The sequence below is a fragment of the Melanostigma gelatinosum genome (assembly GCF_949748355.1).
Source record: "Melanostigma gelatinosum genome assembly, chromosome: 11".
In the NCBI taxonomy this organism is placed as follows: domain Eukaryota; kingdom Metazoa; phylum Chordata; class Actinopteri; order Perciformes; family Zoarcidae; genus Melanostigma; species Melanostigma gelatinosum.
Window position 1 is genome coordinate 9,151,013 of NC_136644.1, and position 18,090 is coordinate 9,169,102.

The window sequence follows — 18,090 nt, forward strand, 5'->3', positions numbered from 1 at the left end:
CCTTCTCACCCTGCATCAGAGAAGCCTGTCGGTAGGGTCTGAGAAGCCGGATGCGATATTACTCACAATTCTTGCAGAAATAGGCGAGAACGCAAAGAGACGAATGAACCACTTCCTACGACGCTTCCTGTCATTTTCTCAGAAACAGTGAGAAATGGAGGGCTTTAGATGCAAGAAAGAGTTACTATCAGCAGAATGTAAGTAGAAAGGCTGTGTCGGGGTGTGGATGATAGATCCGTCGTGTTTTGAATATTTGCGTTGTATATGGGGAGAGAGAGGTCAGCCTATTGGTTTAAAGCTGTTTATATGAAACAGAAAGAAAGAAACAAAGAGATGTTTCTTTATGCCTCTAACAACAAGGGAGAGGATCATCTATGGTGGACTGTACACACGGTTTCAGTAGCTGAGGAGGGAACTACCCTCAATGTAACACTCCTTTATATGTTTTTAGAGATACTTTTACATGATTGTGACTAAAAGTTATGACTTAGTATCCGTCTTTGTGTCTTGTATTTATGAGTGATTGTTTTGCCATGATAAGAGCTAGAGATACAAATAGTATCAGATAATACATTGTAATTTTAAGTCATAATCATGAGAATGTTTCTCATAATAATTGACCTAATTAATAGGAACTACCTTGTGATTTTTCAAAGTTTTCTCGCAATTATGAGATAAGTTTGCTTTGTAGTTTCTTGCTACTTTGTATTTCATAATGATGATAAACTATCTCATAATTTATCATAATTATAGTTATAACAACATGTCTCAATGATGAGATAATAAGTATTTAATACGAATTTGTAATTATGAGAGCATTTCTCACATGTTTCTCATAATTATTACATTGTATCACATAATTGGAATACATCATAACTATGAGAAGGTCTCTCATAACCATGTCATCATCATCATTATAATTGCCTCTTCTCCAAGTTGCAGGTATGAGCTTCCACAGACCCGAGGCCAGCTGCCTCTCCTTTAATTAACGTTACCACATAGTGGAGAACCGATAAGTCTTTCTGTTGCTGCTGTAGAGGAAATTACTTCTCTGTTTATATATATTTTTTTCATTTCAGCTAATTCCGAAAAATAAATAAGTATTTTTCCTTTGTACCGCTTGACTTGATCTCTGTTGGGTGTTTAGTGTAGCTCCGATTTTTTGGTTGGGTTCCTGAGAGCCTCTTATCTTGGCAGACCTGGGACATGCACAGTGTCTCAGGCAAACACACACACACCGTGTGTTTAGTGATGAGCATGGCTGGCAGGTAGAGCCTTATCTCCACTCCGCAGCGGCTCGCCTCTCTCAGAGCTCAGTCGGCAGCTTAGAGCGGGATGGAAGCAGCAAAAAACTAAAAAATCCCTTTTTGTTCAGTCAAAGCTGCTTGACACTTGGAGCATTTCCAAATATCTTTGAGCGGATGGCTGAAATGTATTTACCACTGTATTACCTGTGATCATTGGCAGACTTGTGGCATAAACATTGGCTGTGGGAGGAGCTGCTTATGTCATTGTCTCCCCCTGCTGAAGTTTCCTTGAGCAAGATGCTACCTCCCTCCCAATGAAGCTCAGTGTGAGCTATTGTGTCTCTCATCTCAAGTTGCTAAACGGACTGTAAACAATGAGCAGCACATGGAGAAGACGCTTGGGTTCCGAGTTTGAAATGACTGTAAACTGAAAAGTCGGACAAAACAAAGCCTTTGAAAGCCTCAGGCCTACCAAGTGATACATCCCGTAATCCAGAGAGTAATCACTCGATTATTCACGAAGAATATAATGTTAAGTTGGCTGATTATCAGACTAAACCAGATGTTACTTAGCAACAGCTTATTTTGATTTAGGCAACCAACAATTCATTGAAGAAGTGACTGCAGTTCAGCCATGATGAACTGATCAATTCACATGTTGTAGGTTGCAGGTTGTAAACAGCAGACCTCCATGATAAAGATAAAGATTTTGTCTGTGTCTTTATTATCTTGAATGATGAATTGGATCTTTTAATTAAACTGATTGAATCCACATGTCCTGTCATTCAGTTAAATATATGAAATGTATCAAAAAAAGAAGAAAAGAGTTTTTGTCCTTCTTTTGTGAAGAGCTTCTATGTTATCTCACAGCTCCACACTGATGGAAGAGAGTCAAAAGATAACAGAGGCGGGTGAGACGCCTGATTCAAAAAGCTTTTATTGGCTGCGGTGATGGAGTGAAATGAAAGTGTTCCACTTTTTTTCAGGGGACCAGCTGGAAACACCTCCAGGACCATCAAGCCTCCTTGAACCAAGGTTAGAAAACCACAGGTATGGAATCACTCTTCTTTACCCGTCGTGTGTGTAATTAATAAACTGCTGTGTTCTCTGGCAAACCAGCAGAAACCCGGAAAATGAAACCTGCTTTTAGTCCCACACAGGAGGAGCTGAACTTTCAACCTGACTGTTTGCCAGAAATCTAATAAATCACGACCGGGGTTTATCGGGGGAAATCTCCTGCAGATGGACTTGGAAGATGTATATTGAAGATTCCCCCATTTATCGCTTTTCTAGCAGGATGGTATGGGAATGTCAATTGGCTTGCTGGAGTCCGAGTGTCTGTTGGTCCATTCAGAGCAAGATATCTTGACTTGACAAATAGTGGCCAGATTGCTATTAAATTCTGTATGGATGATGATGCACAGAGAAAGATATTGTGACCCCCTGACCCTTCATCTACCACCACTATTAAGATTGATACCACTTCCATGTTTGTACGGCAAAATATGAAGCAGGAGCCAGGAGATGATTAACTTAACGGAGGAGACTCCAAGAAGTTAATGTGCTCAGCCAAGAAATAGTCCCGCACAAAACCGCCGGTTAAACCGGTTAAATAGGGGATTTCACGCTTGGGTTTTTGTATGGATTAAACCAGCAAATATTTAACATGTGGATTTGTGAGCTTTGAAGTGCTGGTAGGCAGATTTTTTAACCTTTGGATGGGCTAGGCTAGCTGTTTCCCCCTGCTTTCAATATTTATGCGAAGCTAGCTAGATGGCTCCTATGTCAAGATTAACGTACAGATATAAGAGTGGTATCATCTGTTGGCAAGAGCCAACCCTTTACATTTTCTGTAGATATCTATGACCCCCTGCTAATGAATCCTAAGTTTTCCAAATCTTTTCAAATTTAAATTCTTATCCAGCATTGGAAGCTAAACCTACGGAAAACAAATGCGCTGTAATTCGTAGCTATCCCACAAAATCAAATTGTGTATATCCAGATAATCATGAACCAGACCACAAAAAAAACTGTTCTTTCACCCTGGAGACCGCTGTTTGTTCCATGTGTGAAACGAGAAGTCACCATTGATTTATTTGTAACGGAACTTGCGTTCAGTAACTGCACTTCGGTAGTTATTGAAACCCAAACCACGATCTTTTCCTATACCTAAGTAGTTTTGTTGCCTAAACCGAACTAAGTAGACAATCTATTAATTATCCACTTTGGAGCTTTGGCATACCGTCAGACCATCTGACTCAATCAAACCATAGACATAAGAAGTGGAGAGCAGTCATTGTGATGTCACCCATTGATTTGTGGACTTTGGGTGACCATGGCTAAGTGGAGAGCAGGGCCATCCTTCAATCAGAGGATCGGCGGTTCGATCCCCGGCTCCGCTAGTCGCATGTCAATGTGTCCTTGAGCAAGACACTTAATTGCTCCCGTAGCTGTGCCTGCGGTGTATAGATAGACACTGAATTGTAAGTCGCTTTGGATGAAAGTGTCTACTAGATGACTGTAATGTAATGGACTGCCATTTGGAGATTTGGCGGATTACGGCCGTCGCCAACCCGGGTTTTTTCCGCAACCAATGAACGGAAGTTGCCATATTTGGAATGTGGAGGAGTGACGTAGCGGCACCTTATACGGCTCTGGTCGCGGCAGCAACCTGTCAATCACAGTAAGCCCGCCCTAAAGCATACCCTGCTTTATGCATTGAAGAAGACTTGAAACTAGAGATTGAGACCATAAACTCATGTTTACAATATTCACTGAGGTAATAAATCAAGAGAGAAATAGAGTTATTTTCTCATAGACTTCAATACAACCAGACTGCTTTTTGAAACCGGAGGAGTCACAAGACACTTCTGCTTTGGCTTCACTTGACAGAACTGGAGGTTGCTGCCTGAATCAAACATGTGATTTGTCCAGTAGTAAGCAAACAGTAGGCATCCATCACTTTTAATGCTGCCGTCAGACGCTCTAATGATGAACACAACAGTGCTGACTGGGTGAGAAGTGTGTATATTTGTGCGTGTGAGAGACAGACAGAAGACGGATGTTCTCCTCAGCATTTAACTTCTCTTCAAGTAGTTTGCTGAAAATGAACATGAACCATGAATCCTGTAAAGGCCTCACCTCAGACTGAAATCCCCTGAGAGATACTGTATGTGGACTATTTTTGGAGCTCTGCCTTACCGCAGAATCGGATGCAGAGATTTGAGAGACTGAATGTAACAGCATGATGAGATTAGGGATTTAGGTACACGAGAGGATATTTAACAGGCTCGGCTCCGCAGGCATTAGGTGTTGTACATTTGATCCTTCTCGTCATACTCTGAATCCTGAGTATAATCCCTGGATCTGCTTTAAATGGACACGATGATGTTCTCAGATAGGCTGAAGCATCAATAGCTTCATTTGAAATTCTCTTTCATCCTTTACACCTTTTTTGATTGTCTGTTTGTCTGACAGTCAAAGATGCTCCACAGAACTAATTAGAGGGTCTTTTTCACCCACAGCTGTGGAACTTGAATGAGGTGAGATACTTGCTTGTTATCTTAGATATGGGTTGTACTTTTGACACATTTCTTAAGGTTTCCTTTCATGTGTATTGTTATGACAAAATTTCACATTTATGGCCCATATTCTGGTCCCAGTTTCATAACTTGTGGTCCGTCTTTTATTTGTTAAGTGTTGGATTATATTAAATACATTGTTTTGATTTAGTATCTCCTGGGCTGCGCTGATGTCGTATTTGAGTATTTGTGTGTTCGTGCTGTGGTTTTGGCAGCTTATCTTTCATAGTTGTCTGCCGTGACCTGTTTGACTTGTGTCTCTGTTGTTATTTGTCATTATGCGTGGGCGAAGAAACTAGTTCCTCCTCCGGGACATAATAAAGTCACCTAATGTAATCTAAACTTGCTCAGCTCACATTATGTTTCACATTTTCCATCAGTCATGCAGCTGAATGAAAATGCACCATGCTAATGAGACAAGGAAAATAAGACTCCAGAGCCCATTTCCCCTCCATCTTCATTAATAAAACTGACAAATTCTCATCTGAATTATGCAGACTGTCCCATCTTTTTAGCCAAGCCAGCGTCGTGGCAACATTGGTTGGTCGGTCCACCACTTTGGTTCTAAGATATCTCAACAACTGATGGAAAGATTGACATGACATATTGTACAGACATTCACGGTCCTCAGATAATGACTTCAGATTCCTCTGATGTAAGAAATTTGAGTGTAGAACTGTGTGTTTAGAAGTTATAATAAAAGTGTTTAATGATTCATATTTAAGAATTCATAATTAGTCATAAGCATAAGTGTTTTGGAAATGCATAATTAAGATAAGCATAAAGGTGTTTTAGGATTAGTAGCTAGAAGTAGAATTTGAGACATGAAGCTTTTGCCAAAAGGTGCAAAGTCTTATCTTTTATATAGAACAGGGGTGTCAAACTCATCTTCACTCTGGGCCACATCAGCATCACGGTCACCCTCAAAGGGCCGGTTGTAACTGTACGACTGTATAACTGTAACTTCTCCTAACATATTGTTAAATAACTCTCTCTGCATTTGATTATTGTTTATTCAAGTGTAAACATATTGTAAATGCAGTTATATAAATGAAAAATTATATTTAAACACATTTCTGTTATTGTAACATAAATCATTTTAATTGAGGGTTAAGAAACCCACATGACTCTATCAAAGATCAAACTATTAAAGAAAATATCAAATATCAAACACAAGTTATGACATTAACTTTGTTCAAAGCTGTTTGTTCACCTCGCTGCATCACTAATGTTCCTCACTGTCGTCGTCCTGTGCATGGCAGCTTCATCCAAGAGCTGCTCACTGAGAGTCAGGTCTGATAAACATGGATAGATGATGTATCCGTGTTGTCTGTGCTTTCATCAACAGTTCATTAAAAACACAAGTACCTGCTCGTCTCTTAGCTAGCTGTGTTGTCGGTCTGCGATGGTGTTTCTTCACAAACTGACATTTGTAAAAGTCTGTATCTGGTCGGAGCTCTGCTCACATACCTTCAGCATGCACTGGGCTGTAGCTGTGTAAATATATTCTGCTGTGATTGCAGTCTGCCTTTTAATTCTTGGACAGTTTGATGTTTTTCTTGGAGGCTAAATTTAGCTCCGTGTTTGGTGTCAAAATGCCGACGTGAATTGTATCCTTCATCACCAACACGCCTCATAACACAGAAGACAGACCCGTTGTTCTCCTTGAAGCACAAACGTATTCGCTTTCCCATCTTTCATTACATTTTCTTCCCTCTGCATCAATTTTTCTCTTCGTGGACATTTTGGGATTATTTGTCGATCTTTTTCAATCGTTGGAAAACCTCTTTTCCTCTTTGCCTCTCCTGTCCACCTATTGTGATCATTTTAATGTCGGTACACAGACAACATGCTATCACATAATTTCAACTTTCTATCTCATCATTTCGACCATGGGGATACTTTTATTTTCAAGTCTAACTTTTAATTATTTTTCCAAAAAAATAGAAGGGTTAAGCCATAACAGACAGTCATTGAATGTATTAAGAACGAAGGGACAGAGAGTCTTTTAGACAGGCGATTACAGGGGGCACCTGGGACCTGGGAGTTAGCCAATAGGAATTGTGATGGACAAAAGGGGAGGGGTTTCAAACTGTATGAGGGAGGGATGTAATCAAGGATTAAATTCCTTTTAATTGTAAATCAGTTTCGGCAACGTTTTTGCGCTGCGGCGCTGCTGAAGATTGCAGCACCGCGTGCGTACAGGCTCGCTCTCACGGTGGGGCAGTTCTGGCCCTCACACTGATCTTCAGGGCAAAGTTTTACTTCTATCTAATGACATTCCCATTAGCCTCAGCTGTATTCAGATTTTAGTGCTAATTGGCAAATGTATAAGCAAGCTAACACGCTAAACTACGATTGAGAACGGTTTCCTGCTGACATATTGTAAACAGTAGCAATTTCATTATGTGCATGTTAGCTTGAAATTAGCATTTAGCTCAAAGCATTGCTGTGACTACAGTGTTTCCCACAGGATTTTATGCGACTGTGGGGAGTGGACCTCCAACCCTCTAGGAGGGTTTGGGGACTTGCTCCCCGGAAGAGAGTTATACATTTGAAAGGTAAATGCAACAATCTGGTGCACTTTGAGAGCAAAATTATAGTATGAAGAACTTTGTACTCTTGTAAAATGTTGTGCTCTTGTTCTAGCAATGGTGGAATGTAACTACGTACATTTACTTAAGTGCTATACTTAAGTACAATTATGTAACTTTATACATCGTCCTCCCATGTACAAGCAGGGGAGACCGTTTGCAAAGGCTAAGCTACATAACAAAAGTTACTCATTTTAACCATGATTTTTTTTTCTTTCCTAAACCTAACAAAGCGTTTTTGTTGCATGAACCTACATTTTTCCGGAGTGGCGGCACATAATTTAACAAAAGACAGCAGCACCACAAGCCGACAACCATATAGTCCTCTTAAATTGGAAAGAAGGAAGACATCTCTATGGTCAATATCTCCAAAACTATAGGCAACTCACACCAAAATCTAGATTGATAAAAGCTTGACAGTTAAGATGAAATATATGGATTTTGAGGTGAACTGTCCTTATAATATGACCAGAATGTACAATAAGACAGAAAATACCGAAAGCAGCTAAATGAAGTAGAGTTTTTAGCAGCTAAAGTGCCAGATATTTCCCTCAAGCTTATAGAGACCAAATGCGGAGCTAAAAGAGAGGTGACTCACCAGGTGACCAGAAACATGACTCCAAATTAATCATAATGTTGCTCCGTAACTTCTGCACGTGTAATTAAAGAACTTTTTTTTTGTAAATTCATGATATCAACTTCTAACATGTCAATGGTTGTGCTGCCCCAAATGGCCAAAAAGAATCAGTAATTGCAAGTTAGATTTTCTCCTTTGGAAGCCAATTGTATTTAAAATATGCATGTTGATATACATGTGCATGTGTGCTCATTAACAGTATATTGACTTCGTCGAAGGTACGTTCAAATGATGGCAAACAAGTTAAAGGAGGGACGGATAGGGAAGAAATAGAGGTTGAAGAGGTAGGAGTAGGGAGCATGTATTTCCATTGTAAAGAGGTGGAGGAGGTGGAAGAGAAGGAGGAGTAGGAAGAGGAGGGGGAGGGAGAGCTGTGATTTAGCGCTGTGTCAGCAGTAAGGCGTCATCTGGCTCTCCAGAGACAACGCCACTGTGAAACTTTATGACTCTTTATGGAGAAATTATGAGGTTTCACAAAGAGATTATCGTTATGCGTGAACCTTTAAAGGTGACAAAGCTTTCCAGACTCATCCTTGTCTTGGCTCTAATATCTCTGTCTGTCTGTCTGTCTGTCTCACTGTCTGTCTGTCTGAATCACTGCTTTATATTAGTCGTATGTGCTCTGAATACAGTCGCCTTGAGTCTTTGTCTTGTCCCTTCCTCTGTGTTTTGTCCACGAAAAGAAATATGGAAGGGCCTCTCATGCCGCCTCTCTCTCAGACTTTCAAGGTTTTAAGTGTGTGTGTGTGTGTGTGTGTGTGTGTGTGTGTGTGTGTGTGTGTGTGTGTGTGTGTGTGTGTGTGTGTGTGTGAATGCATTGGGAGAAGCAGCACTTCGAAGGATAGTGAAGTGGGCTAAAATGGGGGTGAATTTACAGGAAGCGCAGAGCCATCATGTTGCTGCATCTCTTTTGTATCCCTTCATGTTTCACCTTCTCCCTCCCTCTCTTCTCTCCTCTGCTGTAACCTTCTCTGGTGAGAAAATGGCATGTCACTAAAAGCTTTTTAACATGAGGAAAAATCAATGTGCTCCAATTGCACCTATTTTCAAGCCTGCCAAACAAACAAATGGGGGGTTCTGCTTCTGGTCGCTGGGTGCAAAATGCAGTTTTGGAAATCCACAACCAGTGTGTGGACCTTTAAGATTCTGTTTGACTTAAAATGAACACTTTAAACTTAGAAGTGCTTTATTGGTCACAACACGCGCCATCAACTTTTATTGTCCTGAAAGGGAAATCAGGCTTGCAGGCAGTGTTGCAATTAAAATGCATCATAAAACCAATAAAAACACAGTAAAAACACACAACGATAAAAGCTCAATAAAATGCATGATATACCTACATCAGTTGGTAAGATCACACAATCAATCTATCATTGAAATAATCAATCCAAGAGTCTTTGGAGTGATCGCTCTGGAGTGATGAAAAGATTTCCTTTTATATGAGTGGAGAAAGAAATGCAGCCCCTTTATTCCAAACACAGAAAAGCCACAAGCATTCAGTGCTGAATTTGTTGTTTTGATATTTATTCTGTACCTGCCGGCACCAAAAGCAGACATAGATGGGCACTAGTCGAAGCATCTACTAGCTACAGAGATTTAAATTTCCCTTCACATTAAGCGTTTAAATAAACACTGATGTTGCCACTTGTTTTCTGGATGGATAAACAGGTCACTGTTTGGTAACACGTTCACCAAAAAAACTTGAAACGGTGGTGATATGTTAGCGTTGTGTTTACAGCTTGTTACACTGCCTCCAAGTGGTAAGAATAATCAATTATTAATGCTTTAAAGAGACAGAGCTGCTGTGCGTTCCAATACAAATACTACAATACTAGAAAAAATATTAAGTCTGTCCCAATACATAGCATGTCAAATGCTGTATGCCGAAAAATACCAGAATGTCCTACTGCATTCAGTCGCATTTTGCAATATGCAAGCCAGCATGCTTTTCTGGCTGTTCTGACCCACAATCCTCTGCGCAGCGGATATACAGTATAGAAGCAAGAGGGGTCAAATCATGCAAGGTGCAATGTTATAACAATAAGAAGTGGACGTCACCATGCCATCTTATGGATCGCCATCTTGTTTTTTTGCAACCATAAGTGACAGGAGAGGGTGGAGCTAAGTACTGCATGCTGAATAAGACACTTCCGCATTGGCTTTACTGTTCAGACCCAGAGCTTGCCGCCTGGTTATGACAAAGTAGTGTATCCCAATTAAACGATTGCAACAGAATGTATGTTGTAAGGGCAGCTGCAGTAAAAGGAACAAGACGAAATTTGCGAAATGGAACGCAGTGATTGTCATTACTACAGCCAGCTCCTAGCATTCATGTTGTCTGCACTGCAGTTTTCCTGCCACCATACCAACTCCCCTGTCATTGCTGATTCAGCCACTCCCCCCTGCACTGCAGTAACCCCTTTCCCGCCCCTTCCATCACCTGACCTTTTGCACCCACATGCTCACCTGCTCCCCATTTCCCTCATTAGTCTGTGAGCCATTTCCACTGATTCTCTGCCAGATTGTCAAGGTTTCTTATGCCTTTGCTTTCTTGCCGTCTGCACCTGAAACTGAATCTGCTCCCTGTTTACCTGTTTCTGTATTTTGACCTGTTGTCTAGTCCTGACCTGTTCGCCAGCCGTGTCCTCTTGGATTTGTTTGACTGTTCGGACTGCATTCCAACCTGTAAGCCTTCATCCTGCCTGCTTGACTGCTGTGTGTTTTGAGTTTGAGTCCTCCTCATTCTGTTTCCAGAATTCACCGGCTATGACAGAGATTGAGAGAATTAACATGAGATTAAAGATGTAGGTCTGCCCCATCTTAATCGAGTAGGGGACTAATCTGTGCTTTTGGTCTCTTTTTCTACAGTTGTTTCGTCATTCTTTATGCTTTATTCATGCTGAATGAACTATGTCAAAGAAAATAAGAAACACATCTGTGGTAAACTCAGGATTTAAGGCGGCACTTTTGTGTGATTCTTTGTGGAGAAACTCAGTTTTACATACCTGTCGATTTAAATCAATCGATTAGCCGACAAAATCGTATGTGTGCACAGCCCTAGATATACACGTTCACACCTGAAAACTGTCCAGTACAACCACAGTCTGATCTGCTGGCCACTGATTTGATTTGATTGTCCACCATGAAACAAATATGGCAACATCTGGTGTCGTGTTTCGTTAGCATGATTAAGTTATTTTTGCTGAAATTTCACTACAGTCTGAGAAGAGTCATACGTACACTGAATTTGAAATGAATCATGTAAACATCATATTCCATTTGGATATTCTGAATTAGGCCTAATTCCGAATGGAGCATTGATCTGATTAAGACGTGTGTGATATAACGATAATATACGGGTTTTAAGAGCATTCTTTGCAAATGTAGACAGATAGGGATTTTTAAGGCATTTGTGACACACGGCCTCTTTCCCGTTCTACACAAACCAACTAGCCAATAGTTCACAAAGTCCAAGTAGAGCAAGGACTTGGATATCAACATTTCTTTTGGACATGCGCAAATATCGCAACGTCGACTTTTTCAAGAACAGGGAATGAAAGAGAGAGGTTTATAACATATTTTAATGCAAAAGGACACAAGTGGCTCCGTTCCACTTTCTCATATTTTGAAGTGATAAGCGACATGTTTGGGTTTTACGTTATTTATCATATGCACGACTGCATTGGAAATGTGAATATTAATGGATAGAGCTTATTAGGAATATTGTGTTTTTCGGAATACGGGGCAAAAACCCAAATATTTGGTGCACGTAAACAAAGCCACAGTCAGTGGATGATCAGGGTAAAGATGATCGAATGCACAATGTCAGTCTGTGTGGTTTGCCGTGCTGCTGGTTTTGTTGAGGTTTGTTTGCGTTATTTGTGCCGTGATGACCCCGCTATTTGTGGATCTCTTTAAGCACGTATTCACTGTCTCTCTCTTTCTCTGCCTTGGTTTGTGTACGGTGCGGTATTTCTACAGCTGACTATTCTTGTCACGTCTCAGAGCAGCTTGTACAATGTGAATAAAACAAGCCTCCCATCTAACGTTCTAATGCAAAGCAGCACACACAAACACGGTTTCTCATGCATGAGATATAATGTTATTTTGGGAACTCTATTTTGGGATAATGTTATTCAGGGGTTTGTTAGAAAGAAGGAGCGAGCAGGTGTTTTTGGGGGAGAAAGCCAGCTGGTAGGTTTGACATTTCAGTGACATTGGCTTTTCCCGCATTTTCTGTGAAACTCTGTTTTGTGCTTTAGATCAAATAAATATCCTATCATTCAGAGAATGCAGATTAGTTCTGTATTGTAATTGGTTTTGGCGCGAATAATTATAATCAAACATCAGAGGAGAACAATCAAGCGTAAGGGTTTCATTGTGTCTCTTTCGGACACACACACATCCCAAATGCCCTTCTGTCCTTCGATGATTTAATTCATTCATTCATTCATTCTCTCTCTCTCTCTCTCTCTCTCTCTCTCTCTCTCTCTCTCTCTCTCTCAATAAACCAGAAGCATGCTAAAAGCTCCCTACTGTTAAAATATGAACTACCGATGGCCAGTTAGTTATGAATTGATAAACTGCAGCGTCAGCGGTCTCTAAATGCCCCCCCCATCCTCTAGTAATTACCGACATGGTCTCCTGCTGCCTCTTCCTCCTCTCTGCTGATTACAAGCCGTGCTCCTTTTAAGCTGCACTTCGACACAAACTGGCTTTTGGATGTCTGAAGTTTAGTTTTAGGGGTTGTAAGTGGAAGCGACCTCGAGTAAAAAGAGGAATTATTTCTAGCCTTATGTAAGAACTATATAGGTATATTAGAGCAAACTGAAAGCATCCAAAAGCTTCCCAAATAAACTACAATTTTACATTGCTGGTGTGTTTGTCCTGCAGTACGGTCCCCTGCTGCCTTTGCTTGTCCGCCATCCTCCATGTGATTTGTCCATCTCCTCATCTATACTCTGTAAATAGTCAAAGTGAAATGACTCATTCTTCTAATAGTCCACTAAAAAAAACAGCTATTGCTGTTTTAATATAATCAAAGTTAACACACATGATACATCGGTAAAACAAATCATAGTGTTCTGCTTAACAGCTGGTTATTGGCAAATTGCCCTGTAGATATACAGTGAGCTGCAGGAAATCCGGGGGGGATCATTCCTGTGTGTTTTCAGTCGGCCTTAGCAACCAGAGTTTAAAATAATTTATGTAAAATTGAGATAAATTTGTAAAGCTTAAGGATATGCATTGTTTTGTTGGAGTCTGTGTTTTCTGAGTCTGTTATAGTGGAGGTGTGGAGTGTTTAATAAATGACCCATTAGTAAAGATGGACACAATAATGTGGATAACACCCAGTTTGGAAAATCTATAAATACATTTCTGTTTTGTTATTTTGTCATTTAATTTACTGGTGCTCACTTTCCTCTCAGTCTCCTTCTGTTCCAGTCAGTGATTTTCTGCGTTTGTGCTCCACTGATAAGTTTTCTCTCTTTATGAAAGATGTCATTGCAAAAAACTAAAAACAAATATGTAAAAGGAAACCTTTTGGTCTTTGAATCTGAAAGCATTTAAGAGACAGTTTGCTCTTTAAATAATGCATTTTCAGATGTATATTTGGTTATGATGCCACACAGGTGATACAGGTGTGATAATACTGACTGAGTAGTAAAAAGGACTAGTAATCAATGACCGTGTGAAGGGGAGGTCCGCCTCATGCTGGCTGCTGCTTCTCTTGGCCATCTCTTTTCTTTTCCTTCGTCTTTGGAATGGCCAAAATAAAACACTGGGGCATCACTTTCAGAGACTCGCACTAAGTGAGGAATTGATCCAGAATTGATCGAGTGTCGACTGGCTGACTAATTATTACCTTAAGATTGTGACCCCTGGGCCGGGATTGGTTCGCCGACATTCAGGTCCAGAAGCTGCCAGAATTGTTCAGCGTCTTTCATCGCTATTATAATATTCATTAATCAGCTTTTAATTCTCCTCTTTCACCTTCGATTTCTCTCTGTGTGTATTCCTGTTCCGTTCCTTCTGTGTCCCTCTGTTGTCTCACAGGTTTATGGATCAATGATGGTTGGGGGGGGGGGGGGGGGGGGGGGTGAAAGGTGACCTTCCTTTGGCTGACCAATCAGAAAGCTTCCTGGATAGAGCGCTGCCTCATCCAAAGAATAAAAATGCCCCTCAGGCATTGTCTATTTCTTTCACACTATAGCAGAGTGGACCAAAGAATTACAGTAGAATCTCCATTGTGTGTGTGTGTGTGTGTGTGTGTGTGTGTGTGTGTGTGTGTGTGTGTGTGTGTGTGTGTGTGTGTGTGTGTGTGTGTGTGTGTGTGTGTGTGTGTGTGTGTGTGTGTGTGTCACACTTGGGGATAGAGTTTTACCAGCTGATTGAGGATGGCTTGTCTAATTGGGGAAAAACTGGTGTCCTCAATTGTTTGCAACTGCCTTCAGCACAAATCCATTGGGGTAAAATTAAAGTCAAGATGAAATGAAAAATTATTTTCTTCTTCTTTTAGATCACATCCTCGGCCATATTATGCAGCTGTATATTTTTAAAATCTGTTTCTTTGTCTTCCTATATCAAAATCAAATGATCTTCTCTTCCTCTTAAACAAAATATGAAGTGTGCTTACGTAAGCTGTATAATTTCAACCAACCTGCAAATTTTAGCATCAAGGGAGGTGTGTGTGGAGCCACAGTCCTCTGTAGCTTCATATATCGCAGTCATGGATGTAAGCACGGAACCTTTTCAATCAACTGCGAAGGATTTGATTTAAATTCCTCTTGTAACTGTACACGACTCAAATATTCTGTTTAACTGGGGAACACGTCAGTACAGGAGCTAAAGACGCTCTGACTTCTGTTTCGCTCGGACATTAAGATTAGAGGTTATACGTACAATTTACGGGATTTAGAGCATTAATATAGCAGCAAAAAACTATTTTCTATGTAAATATATAGAAGGGTTAATGTTTACCTGTGAAGAGAATGAAGCCACGTCTTCGTGGAAGCATAGCAACCCACCCTCCGGTTCCCCCTCAGGTATAGGTGTTAGCTCACTGTTAGCTCTGTTAGCACTAGTTTTTACTGTGTTGCGCTGTTAGAGCCGTTAGCTGCGAGCAGCGGCTCAGCTGTTTAGAGGCAGTAGATATACTCCCAATCTCTAATCTGGCATAACGAGACAAGACAAAATAATTAACGTTAACATAACTCCAGTCATAAGTGCATGAGTGGCCCATCGTCACTCAGTGTCGCAGAGATAATGAAAGACTGCCACAAGAAGTTATAAGGTGATTATTCTTGTTCATTTGCTACTTTAATGGATGCTTCAGTTTTCTTAACATTTCCCAGTCAATGTTTCAAAGCTTCACAGTGCCGAGGGACCGGCTGTACCAACATCTCTTTCTTTCTTTCTCTACTCTCTCATTTAAATGGGAGCGATGGGCTGTGATTGGCTTGTGGCAGCAGGGCAGAGTAAATTATTAAGGCCCTCTTTTTATTTGGCCGTAAATGCTCCCTCCCTCTCTCACTCTCTCTCTCACTCTCTCTCTCTCTCTCTTTCTCTTTCCATCTCTCTCTCCCTCATGTTTTGTACTTCCTCTCCTCCCTCAACACTCAGCCCATTTAGGAAGAGAGCGAACAGGAAAAGAAGGCCCTGCAGCGCAGGGGGGGCAAAAAAGCCGAAAGGGAAAATAACACAGAGACAAATATGGTTTGTGTAGATGGACAGAAATGGAGAAAGAATGTCAGTAGGGAAATGGGGAAAAGAAGAGCTATGGAGCATTAGAGAGGAGTGACAGAGGGAGTGATGAATTGCAGAGCAAGCACATTGCTCTCCTCCACCTGCCACCTGCCCCACAAAGGTATACCTGAATGCATCATGGAAGAGCACACACACCTGCGCTTTATATCTGAGAATAGAGACTATTTGCTCGTGTGTGTGTTTACAGTTGATGTATGTGCTTGCAAACGAAAGCAAATAGACCAGTCATTAGAGAGCTGTTAAACCGCCGAGTGGTTAAGGGTGGAGAGGAGGGAAGAGAGACAGTTGCCGACAGAGAAAGAGAGGGGAAAGAAAAGAGTTGTTTTCATGTCCATCAATAATTCAGGATGTGTATTATCTCCTGTAGTGTGCAGCTGCGAACATCATGCCTCAGCGATTTCAGCAACGGTAAACAACCCGACCCGTGCATGTGACACACGCACACACACACACAGGAGGATTAGTGATCGTTTATCATTTTGCACACAGAGGTAATTTGTGTAAATATGGGATTCTTGTTGTGAGGCATTCTGACTCTTAAAGAAAAATGAGTGGGTTGGTTATTCGTGTACTTTTAAAATCTGTTTCTGTTTTGAATCTACCAGCACCTACTTAGCATAACTTTACACAGCTGTTCCATGAAATGTAATTGCACAATCTCTTTGTGCTGATGGCAGCTAATCTTCTGACTTTCTCTTTTCATGGACATTACTTTGTTGTTTAAAGCTGCTCTAATTAGCATTTTCATATTAAAAGGTTAATGAGCATAAACACACAAAACTAAGAGATGTTGACCAACGCGCTGAACAAAAACAAACATTTAATTGATTCAAATAAAAATGTGTGATGTGAAGTTGTGATGCGGTTGTAAAATATATCTGTTATGATAGGATTTTAAAATGGTAACAGACAGAGTAGAGCTGACAGTGGAGAGTGAACGGCAACAGGCTTCGTGGAATGGCAAAGAGGAACTGATCAGACGTTTTAGTAAATCGGAGTTATAAGCTTTTGCAAATCAAAGCAATGCTTTCAAAACAAATAAAATAATTCCAAAATCAGTTGATTTCACAGGTAAAAGATGAAGGTACAGGGGAGATTTCTTCTCTCCTCTCGGTACCAGTGAGGAGCCTTGCTGCTACATTTTAGATGAGCTGTGGTCACGACAATAAGGGTCTTTATTTTCTAGCAGTATCCAAATTCATGCTTCGTATTTCGCGGATCGATAGGAATCACCGCTTGAGCAGGGTTTTCGTGCTGCTTGGATATTGTGTGATGGACTCATGTAGCCATTGTTCCATTTGCCGCTGCCGCATGCTGCTGAAGAGCACAGTGTGATTTGTTGGGAGTCATATAATCTCTTAACATCTGCTCATAAACTTCTGTTTGTCCTGCAGTAGCAGCAGAATTAAATGTCAGAGTTGAACAGGTGCGCACACCAAGGCCAAATGTCGGGCCCCGACAGATCAATAGCTGCCTGTATACCTGCGAAAGATGTATATGTGGGCGCGTGCTTTGAGCGGGAGCTGATATGACAGGAATTTGATTAGACTGGATGAGAGCCAAAAGCTTTTTTTCAGCTGCATCATCCTCCTCCGCCTCTTCATGCTCTGGAGTTCCTAAACAGATGCACAGCTCGACAAATGTGGTTAAATTTGGCAGTTTGCATCCTCCATTCTCCCTCCCTGCTTTTCTTCTCTCGGGCAATTAGAGAAACCAGAGCTAGAAAGCTATTAGAGTGTATTTGTGTGTGTGCGTGTGTGTGTGTGTGTGTTCCCAGGTGTTGTGCGTTAAGGCAAAAAACTATTTCTCTACCCACAGCAACAGGCATGGATCAAAGTAATTGGACAGTTTGGTTCACACTTGGGCTGTCAAAGCCTTGTGTTCATATGAGGGTGTGTGTGAGTGTCTTTCTCTGCCTCCCAGACCTCGTATCGAAATACTCACCATACAGCACACATCTTTTTAACTACACACACGAGAAAACATCTCTTTCTCTCTACATTTGTGTTGAATAAAACATGGCAGTAAAAGTGTGTCAAAGTCTCGGTGCAGACAGAGCGAGATGGAAGGTTTCTGCTCCCATACAATATCAGATAGAAAGTGTGCACATGCTTCCTTCTGTTAGGGCAAGGCATGGATGTAATTGTGGGCAGTTTTGGGTGTTTTGATCCTTGGCTTCTCTGTTTCCATCTCTCAGATCACACAGGCTTTCATTTTCTTTCTTTCTCTGTCTTTCTTTCTTTTCCTCCCACTCAATCTATTAT

At 41.0% G+C, this 18,090-nt stretch overlaps 2 protein-coding genes across 2 annotated transcripts in view; one reads left to right on the top strand and one right to left on the bottom strand.

The window, feature by feature from the left end:
• rpl9 (ribosomal protein L9) overlaps window positions 1-18,090 on the bottom strand; it is a 337,328-nt gene that overhangs the window by 242,509 nt on the left and 76,729 nt on the right. The gene's annotated exons all lie outside the window — the stretch shown is intronic.
• The window catches only part of klhl5 (kelch-like family member 5), a 49,249-nt gene continuing 31,252 nt past the window's right edge, over window positions 94-18,090 (top strand). Inside the window, exons 1-2 of the mRNA XM_079278952.1 lie at window positions 94-197; window positions 2,234-2,297. Of these exons, the coding sequence (XP_079135078.1) occupies window positions 155-197; window positions 2,234-2,297 (107 nt within the window). The 5' untranslated portion in view covers window positions 94-154. The remainder of the gene's footprint in view (window positions 198-2,233; window positions 2,298-18,090) is intronic.